Genomic DNA, 16,525 nt, shown 5'->3' on the forward strand with positions numbered 1-16,525 from the left:
GGACGAGTATTTTTATTTCCATCTAATGTCTCATTGCTCAAGCAGTGTATCAAATTAACAGTGAAAAATGTTTGAATCGTACTCCTTGTCCGTCTACCGTGCGTTTGAAGAGAAACAGATGAACGATCAGGAGTTTAGAGCTTAAGTGATGTTTTAAAATGCTATTGTATTTTCTTTAAAGTTAAAGTTAGCAGCACAAAAAGTTCACAAAACAAAACTGTGTCACAAAAGTGTTCCTGACAATCGACAGAGTTTCTCTAGTACCGAGGGGGCGACCCGACCAAATCAATCAATCAATCAGTCAGTCAGTCAGTCAGAAAGAAAGAAATTGAAGAAATAAAGATAGAAAGAGATAAACATAACTGATGGCTTTTATTTTAAAAACGATCCATGCGACATTAGCATACAGACATTATAACTATAGGAAAGTAAAAAAAAAAACATTCAAACGAAACCTATAAGGAACTAAACTGTAATTATTATGAACCAAACGTCATAATTAGCGGGCAAATTATTATCTGTACCATATATTCATGCCGTACGCTTATATTAAGCTTTACGTCAAATTATTCTATATGCAATTATGTAATAATTAAATTACCACATATAATTACATGTGGCTGTCTAATGATGGCCGAAATGACAAACACTATTATTTTGTATTAGTTTTTAAATCATAATCATGTTTTACATTTTTCCTATTACCTAATCAACTAACTAGCACATACAGCTTGCTAGCTACCGTGTTAGCGCTTGAATTCAAGCTGAAAAGCGGGTGACACGCTGAAAGGATTTTTGAAGAGGCTTGTTTTGGTCTAAGATGCTGAACGTGAAAGTGAGATTTAGCGAGCGATCTTTAGCCGTTATGGTGAAAATAGTGTGTGTAAATATCTGCTGGGGATTCTATAGCACATATACACACACACACACACACACACACTTTCTCACACGTTCTGCTTCAGATCTTAAAATGCGATAAAGTGCGATTATCACATTTAACCACTTACCTTTTTTACCTGCCTTTTCTTTTAACACAAAATTTTAAACCGCTTTGCTAAAAAAGCAGTAGCAAAGCTAGCTGCTAGTGCTAGCCTGATTACACATGTCAAACATGTCTACTGATTGTGATGTCACTGAATATACTTACAGAATATCAAGATTTCAGACTAATTTACCACAGAACAACAGATTATAGCGAGTGATGTTTAGTCGTTATTGTGAAAACGGCCCATCCATCCCCAATGTGTGTGAATATTTGCTGAATAAAACACACACACACTTTCTCTCAGGGGGAACTGCTTTTGATTTTAGAACAGTGCGATTATCAGATTTAACAACGAGGGTTTTTCTGTACGTGTACGTCGTTTTGGCTTTACGAGCGCTGTGGGATCTCTGGTCCGAAACGCATACGCTCTCATGTGAATAGCTACACGTGTGTTTCAGCTGTGAAATAATAAAACACCATGTGTGGGCTGAATCTAGTCACCCTGAAGCACCGAGCCTGCTCATAGCTGTAAATAAATGAGCCTTTTTTTAAGGTAACCCGAAAATGAGAGGTTTTCCATTTCGGGGTCTGTTATGAGTCAACGGAACGAAACGGTTTGACAAGCGCTAACATCATGACTCGGCTGTTTTGAAAAGTACTCAGCTTTTTGATTCACTGATTTATAAGAAATTGCTTCGAACAATGACTTGTACTCTATTTTCAAATAGTTTGTTTTCCCCCTCCTCCGCTCCTTATAATCCTCCTTCACTAAATCGTAAAAAGCAGCTTAGCGATGAAAGATGGCCGCCATTTCCTTCATGCTAATCGACTCAGCCATCTTACAGAACAAAGCTGGTGAAGTCTGATTCGAGATGGGGTTTTGTCCGATTTATTTATTTTATTTATTTTTACATCTGCTTATGCTAAGTTCATTTAGGAAGTCAGTTTAAGCTGGACACATTAGCCACAGTTTGCAGTTTTAGCCTTTATTTTGTTTTTAGTGCTCTTGCTAGTCTTACACAGCAACAAAACAGACATGTTTCCTTTGACATTTTTACCAAAAAATAAAATAAAATATATATCTGTTGTACATCATAGTTTATTTATGTTTTTAACTGGTATCAAGTAAATTTCTGTTTTGTTTTTTTTCTCTCAGGGAAAACCGGACCTGAACACAGCTCTTCCCATCCGACAGACAGCCTCCATCTTCAAACAGCCCGTCACCAAAGTGGTCAACCATCCCAACAACAAAGTCAAGACAGATCTCCAGCGAGCGACCGAACAGCCTCGGCAGGTGAGCGTGTTGGACTCAGCGTCAGCGGATTACAGTCATGTGCTAATTATGAGTTGTAGGTGATTTACCTAAATCCTTAAAGTATTACACTGCATTCAGGAGCATGTTGAAAGATGGTGGATCAGCAAATACAACTTTATCTCAGTTTGGGTGCTTTTTGGTTTTTTTTTTTTTTAATATACTAAAAGCAAATATAAATGTCAGGTACCATGTATATATTTTATATGCAAACTTTTCACATTTAATTTACTTCATTTATTAATTTAAGGCCATTTAATCCAATTTACTTCAGTCCATTACCACTTAAAAGCACTATTAAATCTGGAAGCTTCTTTGTCCACACCTTTTCTGGAGACATTTAAGGCTGCAATACACTCCCGTGACCACAAGGGGCTGCTAAATCCACACATTTTAGCAGCAGCAGCACTGTATGGTGGTAACGGCACTAATCAGAATTAGAATCAGGTTTATTGGCCAAGTGTGTTGACACACACAAGGAATTTGGTTCCAGCTGTTTGTGACTCTCGAAAGTACAGACATAAATAACACTATACTATACATTTAGTAATAGTTCATAAAGCGGGATACACATGCATGTTTGTAAATCTTAATTAAGAGGAACATTTTGTTATGGTGTGTGTTAGAGACCTATGGATGGTCTGGTAGTTATAATTTTTTTTAAATCTTTTTTTTTGTTTGTTTTGTTTTTTTGGGAAAATTTGCTTCTACACTCAACGATAAACACACAGCCTCAAGATGTGTTTGCCTTCAACTGTGGATCGAGAAAAGACGGAGAAGCGGTTTATTTTTTTAGATTATAAAGGAAATGACATATCAGGAGTGTTTTTTAGGTCGACTGAACCAGTCTAGATTAACGTACGCTGGAGGTCATGATGATTACTAAGAGAGTGAGGAAGCTGTGCTGTAAGAGCGGTTAAGAGAAGAAGGGGTAGTGTGACAGTGGGAGTTAAGGTGAGGGAGTGATTTAGTGTGTGTGTGTGTGTGTGTGTGTGTGTGTGAGAGAGAGAGAGCGAGAGAGATTGTGTGTGTGTGTGTGTGTGTGTGTGTGTGTGTGTGTTTGTGTGTGTGTGTGTGTGTGTGTGTGTGTGTGTCGGCGATACTTCAGTAGTCATTGGGGTTTGGGAATTATCTTGCTGCCTGACTGCTCTGTTCTCCGTGAGCAGGGCTGTAATGATCACACCATCCCCCATCCATCCATCCCTCTCTCTCTCTCTCTCTCTCTCTCTCTCTCTCTCTCTCTCTCTCTCTCTCTCTCTCTCTCTCTCTCTCTCAAACCTCTCACTCCTACACAGTCTACATGTGCTGATACAACATTCTCACATCACCACATTACTAAAGCTTCTGTTACAGCTTACGATATAGGATTCATGAAAATCTGATGTTTTCTCCAACCTTTTCTTTTAAACCCAAAAGAAAAAAAAAAGCTTGTCTTTCTTCAGGAGTCAAATTTACAAAGCCTTTTCAATCGAAAGCAGTCGTGAAGCTAGCTGCTAGTAGACATGCCGTACATGTCTACTGATCGCGATGTCACCGAATATCCTCACAGAATATCAAGATTTCTGACTAATTTACCACAGAACAACAGAGAATATGATGCAAGATAGCGTAGCGATGGTGGAGATGAGTTTCTCTGATCATATTCTCTGAGCTCAGGTTAGCTAGCATAACAAGGCTGGAATTTTTACCACAAGTCTTGGTATAAAGTCATTCATTGAGGATGAAATAATTATTTCATAGATTTAAAGTGTTTATGAGCGTTTTTGTAGACGTGCATCTGTTACTATATACGTATAATTGACAGAAATGTGTGTTTAGTCTACAAGTTTAAAATCTCCAGAAAAATGGCGAGTAAACTTTGGTGATTCTTCTTGTACTTTTCCAATTTGCGTCCCATTTAATGCCCCCAGTTATGCCCCGGTGCATAAACTGTGAATAAGGTAGCGGCAAGTTTTTTTGGTTTTCGTGTTGGTCATTATTTTATTTCCAAACCAATTCGTGTGTGTTTTGGTTGTCCAGAAAGCTTGCTTCTCATCTGTAGTCTTTCATCTTTTCTAGGATAAAATGTCACTAATTCTTTTCTATAAAAGCAGTAAAATTACAGCTTTTATTCAGACCGTGAAGCGTGGTCTCATCATTCTAATGGATTTAGCGTAGCATCTCTGCACGCAATCCAGAGCCTCTTATAAATGTATCAAATGCTTTGCTTCACACAGCGATATAAAAATCTCTCCCAATTACCAGTAACAAAAAGACTTATTAGATTATTAAGCATAATAATATGAGTTAATTTCTTCCGTCACTGGATCTAGTAAGAACATACAGTGTGTGAATGCCTGCCGTTGGCGCTAGTCCCAACTCCTTGTGCTCTCTTAAAAAATCAGCCATTGTAAAAGGTGAATTTATTTGTAAAGGCCCCAAGACAGTCATGAAGGAGCTTTTTATTTAAAAAAAAACACAGTTCAGTAAATCCAGGGGCCTGTTTACGAGCTGCTGTTGGCAAGTCATTTGAAGTGCCAAGCAAAGCTGCCATGTTGGCTAAAGATGGCTCCCTTGGGCTCATCCTGGACATTGGCGGCTAACAGCAGAGTGCTTGAAGTAGATGGTTGTGCAAACGTTGCTTGAGAAGTTGTTTCCGGAATCTTGGCCCAGTTGTAGTACAGTTGAGTGGTACAATTTCCACCAACGTCTATCATTTTAACGCCTGCGATTTCCAGTCAGGAATAATTAATATAAAAATGCAACAAGATTAACATTCATTTATTCATTCATTTTCTACCGCTTATCCGAACTACTCGGGTCACGGGGAGCCTGTGCCTATCTCCGGCGTCATCGGGCATGGAGGCAGGATACACCCTGGACGGAGTGCCAACCCATCACAGGGCACACACACACACACACTCTCATTCACTCACACACACACTACGGACAATTTTCCAGAGATGCCAATCAACCTACCATGCATGTCTTTGGACCGGGGGAGGAAACCGGAGTACCCGGAGGAAACCCCCGAGGCACGGGGAGAACATGCAAAATCCACACATACAGTAAGGCGGAGGCGGGAATCGAACCCCCAACCCTGGAGGTGTGAGGCAAACGTGCTAACCACTAAGCCACAGTGCCCCCCCAAGATTAACGTTTATTAACGTTATATTTTAAATGTAAAAAGCAGCATTTGACCCTAATGCTGACTAAATTCCATGCAGGATTAGAAACATTTTTAAGACTCGCTACTGGAACCAATAAACACTTGATTTCTAGGTTTCTCATGATTTAAATCTCAGCATCACACATGCAGGATGGACTTGGTGTTTTTTGTATATCTGTTTTTAAGTTATCTTCCTTATCTCACTGTGTATACGCAGCTGTTTTGGGAGCGGAGGTTGAAAGGTTTGAGGTCGTCCGACGTCACGGAAGAAGTTCTCAGGTCTATGGAGCTTCCTAAAGGTTTACAAAGTAAGCGCTCACTCATATTTCCTCATATATAAGATTTATTTGGGTGAAAAACATCTTGATGGATGGATTTTCTCTGGAATGTGGAACGATTAGTCATGGACCAAACGCTACTTTAGGAACCTAAAATGGTTCTTCCGTGTATGTTCTTGATGTAAAGATCCTGCATTCGAAAGCATTACGGCAAAGGAGAATTTTGTCCGATATTTCGGCAGGACTGGTGCGGAAGAGCTAGTTGCTTTTGGTATGAAATGTTGTTTCTTGTGGTTAAACTAGCTTTATTTAACAACATTGAAGAGATTAGTGTTGCCTAATAGAAGGTATTTTACAAACTAGCTACTCGGCATATAGATGTATACAAAAGTATCCCTTCTTTTCAGGTGTAGGTCCGGATTCGTCAGACGAGACGTTGCTGTCGGCCATAGCCAGCGCTTTACACATGACTTCAGGCCCTATCACGGGTCAGACGTCGACAGCAGCAGAAAAAAATCCCGCTATCTGGCTCAACACTTCCCAGCCGCTCTGCAAATCCTTCATTGTCACTGACGAAGACATCAGGTATGTCCACCTAAACACGCTATCTGGTTTTGTAATCAAGCGCTATCAGAGTGTTTGAAGTCTCTCGTCACAAACCGAGTCTCATTTGAAGCCTCTTCGGCAGTCGATTTGTGCTGAATTTCCTGGAAATTGCAGTCGAAAATTGTTACCACTCCTTCCACTGCTTGATACACTGACCTCCGTGTGCTCCCTTAGAACCTTCTTGAGTGGTATTTTGTTTTTTGCGTCAGTCATCGAGAGCCTCGATGAAACTAACCGTGTAATATATTTGTTTACGCACTTCATTTTCACTTCCATTCGTCTGCCGTCTCCGCTCGGGGAACCCCACCACCCCATCCCCCTTGCGATCGGGTTTCGCTGCTAGCATGTCACGTAGTGCATAGCGGGCGACTTCATAAGGTTCATAAAGGACGGCAATTTCGATCTCGCTTCAGCTCTTTCAGGCATTACAGACAAGATAAATTGGGGCCTGGCTACTGTATTTGGGAAAGCGAAGAACCGAAAATAAGATTTTCTCCTGGCAAGACAGAGACGTTTTCTGTCCTGAGAGCCACCAGGAATGCTGATGATCTCTTTCCACCTTGACAGGGATGATGTATTTATCTGTCAAGAGCGCATGTGGAATTACTCAGTTCAGGGTGTGATGTGGGCTGATTAGCCTTAGAAATAATCGGTACCTGCTTCAAGCATCTACAAGCCACCACAAAAACAAGCGGATACAAATAAGCATCTTCAGACATTAGCGATTACTCAAGCAAATGGCTTGAAGTGCTGAGGGAACCACAGGCTCCCATAAACACCGTTTCTGTTTCTGAATAATCACCGCCGCTTTCATTTGACGGGCGCCGTTTGATCTTCGGTACGCATCCGAAGTGATTTCCAGAAATGATGCTCTGCCCACTAGATGGCAGTAGTCATCTTTTTGTGTTTTGGTGGAAAAACAAGACCGAGTTTGTGGGAGTTACGAATGTGTCCGACCAACGCTATGGACTGTGAAATGCCTCTGAGATGAGCTGCTTGCTGCCGGTGATTATAGAGTTGGGAGAAACGAAGGAAATGAATCGTGTCTCGTCTGTTTTCCTGCTTTTTTTTCTCTCTCTTTGGAAGAAAAAGGAGAGTACAGGCGGGGTTTGGATGACTGGAAGAGTGTTTATGCAGGATGTCATGCTTATGCAGCATTTATGCATTCGCTTCCTCCTAAGTGTTTGGAGGAACTAAAGGGATTTGGAGGAAGACTGACGGAGCTTTTGGATGGGTTGCTCGTTTGCGCTTCCATCGGGGTGCCAGTAAAATCTGTAATCCTCTTAAAAGGTTAATTCACTGCGCCTCCTGCCTGGGACTTTTTTTTTGTTCTTTAGGCTTCCTCTCTCTCCTCAGACTCATCCTCGCGTTTCCTTTTCCACCGTTAATTAAAGAAATGTCATTTTACCATTAGACCATTTAAGCAAAAACCAAAGATACGTTTATGCACCTAACAGGAAGGAGAATCGACACGGTTACCACAAACAGATACGGCGTTATCCTAGCTTTCTGAACCAGAAGTGATCACAATGTCAGCACTTTTTCTTTTTGCTGTTACAGCAAACAGCATTCGGTGCTTGCGGTCTCGCCGAGTGAGACATTGAAAAAGTTGCTCTGAAAAAAACACTCCTCTGATTTAAAACATGTTTTGGCAGATGTAAACAAAACACCTGATTTTTTTACTGGGAGGCTTTTTTGCGCTTTACAGCAGCGTTCGGTTCGGTCCGTTAAGCTCCACCCCCTTGGAGTTTCTGAGTCGCGGAGCTCAAGACCTTTTTTTAGTAACTTAATCAGTTCTAGTTCCTCTGGTTAAATTAGGACTAGTATTAATAGTTAATGTACCACTCTAAAGATGATTATTTTCCTCTTATCTGCATTTGCTGTGATTCTAATCTTGTGGATCGTTTGTGAAACAAGTTAGTTCCTGTTATCGCTTTCTCTTTCTTTAAGCTCTTATTTTTCCAAATGTTAATGGAACTCCTTCCAAAAAATGTTATCATCTCCTTTTCCGTGTATATGTTACACACGACTGCGGCTGCATATTGCACGAAAGCAAAATATTACACAATATTATTTTCACTACCATGCACTTCTCACACTTTATGTACATTACTGATCAGTCATATATTCAGTATTCATATTTAATACTTGTACTGTCTATATCGTATCACATTTCACTATATCGCATTTTCTTGCATGCATAACCAGGAAGACTTTCTTCTACTTCTTTTTCTTCGTCTTATTATATTATTAAACGTGTTTATTTGTGTGTTCTCAAATCATGGAGAAGTGGATTGCGGTTGTCATAGTTAAAAGCCGTCATGTTTTTATTTGCATCTCCCTTCATTAACCTCTAATTACACTCGAGACGGCTGCTAAAGTTGCGACTCGCTAACGAGAGCTCAGGGTTAATCCGGATGAGAAGGAAACGGAGGGGGGGATGGGGAACAGACGTGGACGGGGGAAGGGAGTTGATTGACAGGAGGAAGGAGTAATGGGGAAGGAGATGAGAGGTGAGAGTGAACAGGAGGATCAGCAGTGCTGATGTGTGATGGAGAGTAGTAAAAGGAGGTCAGACGTAATCAACAGAGCAGTTAGACAGCAGTAGACAGGGTACAGGCTTCTGAAGTCTAGCTCTATCTCCGTTTCTTTCTCTTTCTTGCTGTCTGTTTCCTAATCCCCCGTGTTTCTCTCTCCTCAGGGAACAGGAGCTGAAAGTGTACCAGGCCAGGAGGAGTCTGGAGGAGGCTCTGATGGCTGACAGTTTGGCGCGGGCCACCGAATCTGCTAGAGACGTGGAAGGCAGAGCGGCGTAGAGACTCCAGCAGGTGAGAGAGGGTGGGGGGGAAAAAAACAAGAGAAGATGTTTCAAAAGATTGTCACCGATTGTCATTTGAGGGGAAAAAAAAGACTGATGTAGCCCAGATGAAAAGGTGTTTCTACACTTCATGTTAAAATGCATCCAAAGTTGTCCAGATCCGTGCTATTATACAGTATTTGCTAATGAAGGTATTGTCACGTCACTTTGTAATCAGCATTGTCACGGTATAAATATCTGTGTTCGGATTTAAACCTATAATTTACTTTTTCTTGCCTACGGTATTTTCTTTCCCCAAAATATAAACAAACTTAATAACAAATATTAATGAATGCAGTGAAGGCATTACACAATGAATATTCAACTCACATTAGTGAAACCTTTTGGGATTGGTCTCAACTAAGGGGTTTTTACACCTGGTCACTTTATACGTTTTCTGCGATCCGATAGCTATCCGATGGTAAAAACACCAGGTCTAAATGCCCTCCGAAACGTTTTCGAGACGGATATAAATCCCGATCGCACAAACCCCTTCAGGAGGTGGACTGGGACGCATTTCAGATGAAACTGGACAGGTGTAAATGAATGTGGCGGACGTACGTCACTCGCAGGTGACTCGCGAGTCGTGCATCGCGCCAGAAACAAACATGTTTTCCCACCAGCGCTCGCTCCGATCTTTCACCCAGGCGTCTCGTCGGGTCTTAAAATGCAGCAAACAGTAAATACTGTTTTTTATAGCAACCGCATACACCAAGGCATGTTCCATTTCAATTACCCCGGAAATGAGGTAAAATATATTAGCATATTGGGCGGGAGCAGAAAGATCGGATCGATATCCGATTCGCCGAGACGCGTTTATGTGGCCTGATGTAAATGGAACGGTTTTAACAAACAGATAGCTATCGTATCAGAGACGACACACGGAGCGACCGGGTGTAAAAAGGCCCTTAGTGCCTTGTAAACACTTCTAGCAAAAAAACTAAGAAAAGACCCAACACTTACTCATGTATATTCTGTAGCTTTAGTAACATTAGTTAGTATTGCTGTCAGTCTTCGATGGCGTTTAGTCTTTCCACTTTCTAGCAAATTTTTTTCCTAAATCCGGTTCTTAACTTTTCCAGTTATTCCAGGATCCGATCAAAATCGTACGTGCTTTTGCTCTGTCAAAGGATTCCTCATCACTAGATTAGTAGACAGTGTAATTATTAGTCTATCGCTGAACTCTGTTTGTTCATTCAGAACCAATTCAGAATGATTTCCAAAAAAAAAAATTTAAAAAAATATCTCCGTTGCAGCGCATTGTTGTTTGCCCACTGTGTGATACAGCTGTGAGCAGCTGTGTGCGGAACGAGCTCTGCTTATCAGCTGTTTAGTGATTCTGTAAATATGGATCTTAGCACAGTTGGAGTTCTGGCTCTCATTAGCTTTGGCATATGGCCTGCCCACTGCTGTGTAACACTTTTTCTTTCCGCCCTACTTTACTCTAAAATTACATTGCACGACTCAAGGCCACTTCAAAAGCTATATTTACCCGCCGGTGTCAGCTTAGGTTTTGTCCTGTGGTGCTTGTGGTTCAAACGCCTTTTTAAATATTCTAAGCTGCAACAAATTGCAGTTTAGCCTCACAGGAGCTCAGCATTAGCATTTGCCCTGTGTTGTAGTGGTTGTAAGTGGAAAAGAGATCGCTGTGCTAAAAAAAACAAAACAGATTCCGGCTCGATTCCTGTGTTGTGTAGGTTTTAAGGCAGGACGTCGTGAGTCGATGCTAATTTCGACAAGTGGCTTTTTGGTGGCACAGAGAAGTCCTGAGCTGCAGACGGTCATGAAATATTCAGGTGGTCATTAGAAGCCGGGTTCGACTGTAGCTGCTCTCCAACTGTCTCCTTGGCCCAGTGCTTCTCTTCTTTCCTCTTCATCTCCCTGTAATGAATCTTTAAAGCAAATTAATAGTTCATTTTTCCAGCCCCACCTCCCCCGGAACCGTAACTCTTCAGTGAGCGCCGACCCACAAGGGGAGTTCAACCGTGCCACATCTTATATGCCTGAGTACTCTTCCATTTTGAGAATGCATTATAGTAGCTATTAAAAAAAGGCCCTCTGGTTCTTTTTGAATGCTGATGTGGAGCGTCTGTCACCTGATGCTGCATTGACTTTAACATTGGTTTTTTTTTCCTTCCCGAGAATTCATTTTCACCGTCTTGTACCTGTCGGTTCAGGAAGGATCTGTTTTTAACACAAGTGTTGGTTAATGTCTATCCAAGCTGTTTATCGTTTTGTGTTTCCATCAAAGCCGGCATGCGCACGTGACACGACGGTGTGTTTAGCTGTCAGCAGGATTTCATTTGTTTATTCAGACTTTGACCCCCCGTGTGGGGTCAGCTGCCCCCTGTTTAGAGGGCTGAATACGGCTGGCGGTTTGCAATCACAAGCCACAATTTGAATACAAATTACAGCATATAAAGCACAGGGAGAAAATGCATTAATTCTGTCACTACTTGTTTTTTAAATGCTGGTCTTTTCTTTGATTTGAATGAAGAATTTCTTTTCTACTTAAAGATATAAAGACGTAAAGATTTTTTTCTTAAACTCAACTCGGACTACTTACAGGGGGTATAATAGGGCATGTATTTCTGTTTACTATATGATTATATGAACACGCTACTTAGAACAGCCGCTTTAGTGCAGTGCAAAATGTTTAATATAAAAGATTATAAATAATGAAACGGCTCCTTTATCGTACTTACTGCCACCGAGGTCACACCTCCTCACTAGACTGATTGAAATAGAGGCCACACCTTTTCTACAGACTGATGGACATGGAGGCCACACCTACTCACTATACTGAATGACACATCTGACCTTTCACTGGTACTAACTCCCCTAGAGGCCACGCCTCTTTCATTGGTACTGACTCACCTAGGGGCCACGCCTTCTTCACTTGCACTGACTCACATAGAGGCCATGCCTCCTTCACTGGTACAGAGTCACTGAGGGGCCATGCCTTTGCCACTTGCACTGACTCCCCTAAAGGCCACCCCTCTTTCACTTGCACTGACTCACCTAAAGGCCACCCCTCTTTCACTTGCACTGACTCACCTAAAGGCCACCCCTCTTTCACTTGCACTGACTCACCTAAAGGCCACCCCTCTTTCACTTGCACTGACTCACCTAAAGGCCACCCCTCTTTCACTTGCACTGACTCACCTAAAGGCCACCCCTCTTTCACTTGCACTGACTCCCCTAAAGTCGACCCCTCTTTCACTTGCACTGACTCCCCTAAAGGCCACCCCTCTTTCACTTGCACTGAATCACCTAGAGACCATGCCTCCTTCACTGGTACAGAGTCACTTAGCGGCCACGCCTCCTTCACTTGCTCTGACTCACATAGAGGCCATGCCTCCTTCACTGGTACTAACTCCCCTAGAGGCAACGTCTCCTCTACTGGTACTCACTCATCCAGAGGCAACGTCTCCTCTACTGGTAATGACTCACCTAGAGGCAACGACTCCTCTACTGGTACTTACTCATCCAGAGACAATGTCTCCTCTACCGGTAATGACTCCGATAGAGGCAACGTCTCCTGTACTGGTCCTGACAAGCACAAACAAAAGCAATTCACTGAGAATTCACTTTGTGGATATCTTTTGCCAATGAATTCTTTAGAGGCTTTAAAGTGCTGAAATCTGTAGTGGATTTGACAGGTTTAACGATCCCCCTTGGTGTCACAGTTACAGCAGTGTGACCCAGCTGGATTTACTGAGCACTTGTAGTCCAGACCAGGCCTTCAGAGGCACGATACTTACCTATAAACCTCCTCTGCTCCTGGCACAATGATTTATTTTTTTTTTCACCCCCATTCACACAATGACAAATCCAAAGCATGGCACGTTTCCTTCCAAAGTACGAGTGCTTCCAGAAAACACCATCATACATGCCCATCTGCTGTAACGACAATCAGGAGAGGGGAAAGAAAGAGCGAAATTGCACAGTGAATTGGAAAGATAGTGGAGAGGACAGTAATTATCTGATTCGCATTTCTAATCTGGCGACGGAGCTAATCACAATGGGGTGGGATTATGGACGCTGTCAGTGCAGGTCGGGGACAGATGATGGTGGCTGCCTATCTGTGTCTTCCACATGTCGCTCTTCTCCTCTCTCCCTCCGGCCCTGTGTTATGCTAACATCCATAAATAGGGGGTAGATTTGATTATCGTGTATAATAGACAAAAAGGCAGAGCTGCAATTACCTCCGAATGGGGCTGGTGTGGGTTTTTTCTGGATCTCTATATTAGCGTATACACACACACACACACACACACACACACACACACACACACACACACACACACACACACACACACACACACACACACATCGCCATCGCCTCGTTACGTTGCGGCTCTTGGACGTTAAATATTTAAAGGATAAAAGTGAGCAAAATCAGAAATGTGTGAGGAATAAGTGAGTCTGCTTAGTGCTCTTAGGTACAAATCAGGGGGTCTTTGTCATCTTCTCGTTTTCCTGCGTGGTGTTTATACAGTGAGTGCGGCAAAATCCCTTTAATGTTTAGGATATGTTCTAATGCACTATTAAATATGAATGAACCATTAACATTACTCTGGCATCATTATACTTCTAGAAAAAAGGAGAAGAAAGATTCTAATCGTTGTGTTGATCTAACAACAACAGTTACTTTTACAGCATTTGGTAGACGCCCTTATCCAGAGCGGCATACAGAAGTGCTTAGGTCTCTATCATTGGGTATATTAGCTCTGGGTCACTAGGGTACATACTTAAGATACCTTGAGTCTTAAACATTGTGCAAGTTTTTTTTTTTAATAAACATATGCAACAATTAATGAAAGAAGTGCTAGTTGAAGTATTTCCTGAATAAGTAGGTCTTCAACCGTTTAGCCAGTGACTCAGCTGTCCGGACCCCTAGGGCAAGTTCATTCCACCACCTTGGTGCCAGAACAGAGAAGAGTCTTGTTGTGTACTTGCCTCTTACCCTGAGAGATGGTGGAACCAGTCGAGCAATGCTGGTAGATCTGAGGGTGCGAGGTGCAGTGCGAGGAGTGATGGGAGCTTTGAGGGCTTTGGCTTTGTCGGCCAGCATCAGTGTTTTCTATCTGATGTGTGCGGCTACCGGAAGCCAGTGTTGTGTGAGAACTTAGGCAGATTGAAAACAAGTCACACAGCTTCATTTCGGTTCATTTGCAGAGGAACAAGTACCTGAACAGCCTTTGTGGACAAAAAATGACAGAACCCTTCTAATGTTGTAGAGAAGGATCCGACGACAACAACAACGACGACACTCCTACTTCCTTTCCATCTCGGTATTTTGTCTCCATGGCTCTGAAATTTTATCTGGCATTAAATTAGTATCATCCCGCTCTGTATCGATCATTAGGTGCCTAATGTTTCACAACCTGTAGCCTTTTATTTTTGTTCATTTATTTATTTTGCCGGTTGTCCCTTATGACAAGGGCCTTGGTTGAGATTGAAATGAAATAGGTGTTTGTGATCTCAGCGATGACGCTCGGCATTAGACGTACGGCTCATTGCATCCCGCTTCAGGAAATAGCTCGCGTGTAAAACTGGAATCCGGGCGTAACCCCGGCAGCTCTGTGAGAGATGCTTTATTAGATTTGCGGTTTAAGGATCGATACGCTGTGTGCAAATGTGAATTAATGATGCAGGTGCTGCTCTTAAAGGTTTGTAGCAGGAAAAACCACTAACAGCTTATTGGCCTTCAGTCACAGATTGTTCGAGCCTTTCTTGGTCCTTGTGTGTGTGTGTGTTTGTGTGTGTGTGTGTGTGTGTGTGTGTGTGTGTGATTCTCCTCCACCTCGGTTCTTGGCATTATTGTAAATGTCTCACTGTGTACGTATCGTCGTTGCTCGATAACTCAATTAATAGCGGAAAAAAAACCCCAAACACACTCAGCAAGACACAGCGAGTCTTTGCTAATATCAACACTCTGTAAGCATTAAAACACAAAGTGTGTGAGCCGTTATTGAAAAAATGATCCACGACAGAATGCAGCGATGATGTGAAGTTCCTCGGACCAACAGTAATTTTACCGTTACTTTGTATTAGCTGCTGATTTTTGGAATGCTAGTTAGAGGTCTTCTCGGGTCTAAAGAAACGAACCCGACTCGAAGTGACCCGAATCACTTTTTACCCGAACCCGACGTGCATAATTACATTTTTTTTTAATAAAGACCCGACCTGAGACAAACCCGAAAACAATTAGACCCGAGTCTGACCCGACCCGTTGATCTTTTTTTTACCCGACTGGACCCGAATGTTGTGTAACTCTACACTAAAGTAACGCTACAGCGTGGATTCAAAATTGATTGACAGGTCTGTTTCAACGTAAATTAGCTTCCCGCCAGCCACACGTCACCAGCCACACGTCACCAGCCACACGTCACCAGCCACACGTCACCAGCCACACGTCACCCGCTCAGGTCTCGGGTCAGACCTCGGGTTATCTGATCTAAGTGGACCCGTGAAGACCTCTAATGCTAGTTGTTCCGCCCAGCGTTAAACGTTATCGCTATGGCAACTAGTAGTCCTGTATCCTGTAGCTTCAGCAGTGTTTTTTTTTCCCCCCCCTTCTCTACCATCTTTTTTTTTGTTTCACCAAATGTTCCAGGTGCACATTTTTTTCTCCTTTTTTTTTTAGACCACAGTGCAGCTTTGTGAGGGAAAAAAAAAAGGAAAACATTCCCGTGGCTCCCAAACGAAGCGTTCTTATTGCCGATAGCAAGAACCAGCTCTGATTTAATCCCAGCACAGATCGCTCAACGCTCCTGAAACAGACAAATCCTCATTTCCTGCTTATTTATGATACCACCTTCCATCACCGAGTCTCTTCTTTCTGAACTCGGGCTTTCTTCTTGCGGCCCAGACGTTTGTTAAAAGAACCGCATTTGTTAATATTTCATTCACGAAGCGGATCCCTGCCTCCCTTTTCTGCTCCGTCTTTCAGCACGGCGCTTTGCCGATAAGTGTGGATAATTAATGCTTGCGCTGCAGGCACACTCTTAAGTTGTAGGGCAGTTAGTGTTAATTACCAATGTTTTTTTTTTTCCACCCCAAATAAAAAAAAAATCTTATCCTAAAAAGCATCTGTTAATGGAGACGCAAATTACACACGTAGAAATCTTAGATTGGTTCGAACCCTTTTTTATTTTTATTGGGGGGGGGGGGGTTGACAGGAAAGGTGCTAATGCAGTAATGTGGAGTCGAACAGTGTGTAATTTTCACTGCAAGTTGCATGATTGGAATCACTAATTAATGAAAAAGCACTAAAAAGAAAAGAAAAAAAAAATCATTCATTTTTTTTCCATATCAGGAAAACAACTGACAT

The 16,525-nt window shown here is 42.2% G+C and overlaps 1 protein-coding gene across 1 annotated transcript in view; it reads left to right on the top strand.

Annotated features, from left to right (window-relative positions):
- mbd2 (methyl-CpG binding domain protein 2) overlaps window positions 1-16,525 on the top strand; it is a 31,836-nt gene that overhangs the window by 13,715 nt on the left and 1,596 nt on the right. The window contains exons 3-6 of the mRNA XM_027136683.2: window positions 2,142-2,279; window positions 5,663-5,753; window positions 6,131-6,308; window positions 9,031-9,157. Of these exons, the coding sequence (XP_026992484.1) occupies window positions 2,142-2,279; window positions 5,663-5,753; window positions 6,131-6,308; window positions 9,031-9,145 (522 nt within the window). The 3' untranslated portion in view covers window positions 9,146-9,157. The remainder of the gene's footprint in view (window positions 1-2,141; window positions 2,280-5,662; window positions 5,754-6,130; window positions 6,309-9,030; window positions 9,158-16,525) is intronic.

The sequence above is a fragment of the Tachysurus fulvidraco genome, chromosome 26, assembly GCF_022655615.1.
Source record: "Tachysurus fulvidraco isolate hzauxx_2018 chromosome 26, HZAU_PFXX_2.0, whole genome shotgun sequence".
Classification (NCBI taxonomy): Eukaryota; Metazoa; Chordata; class Actinopteri; order Siluriformes; family Bagridae; genus Tachysurus; species Tachysurus fulvidraco.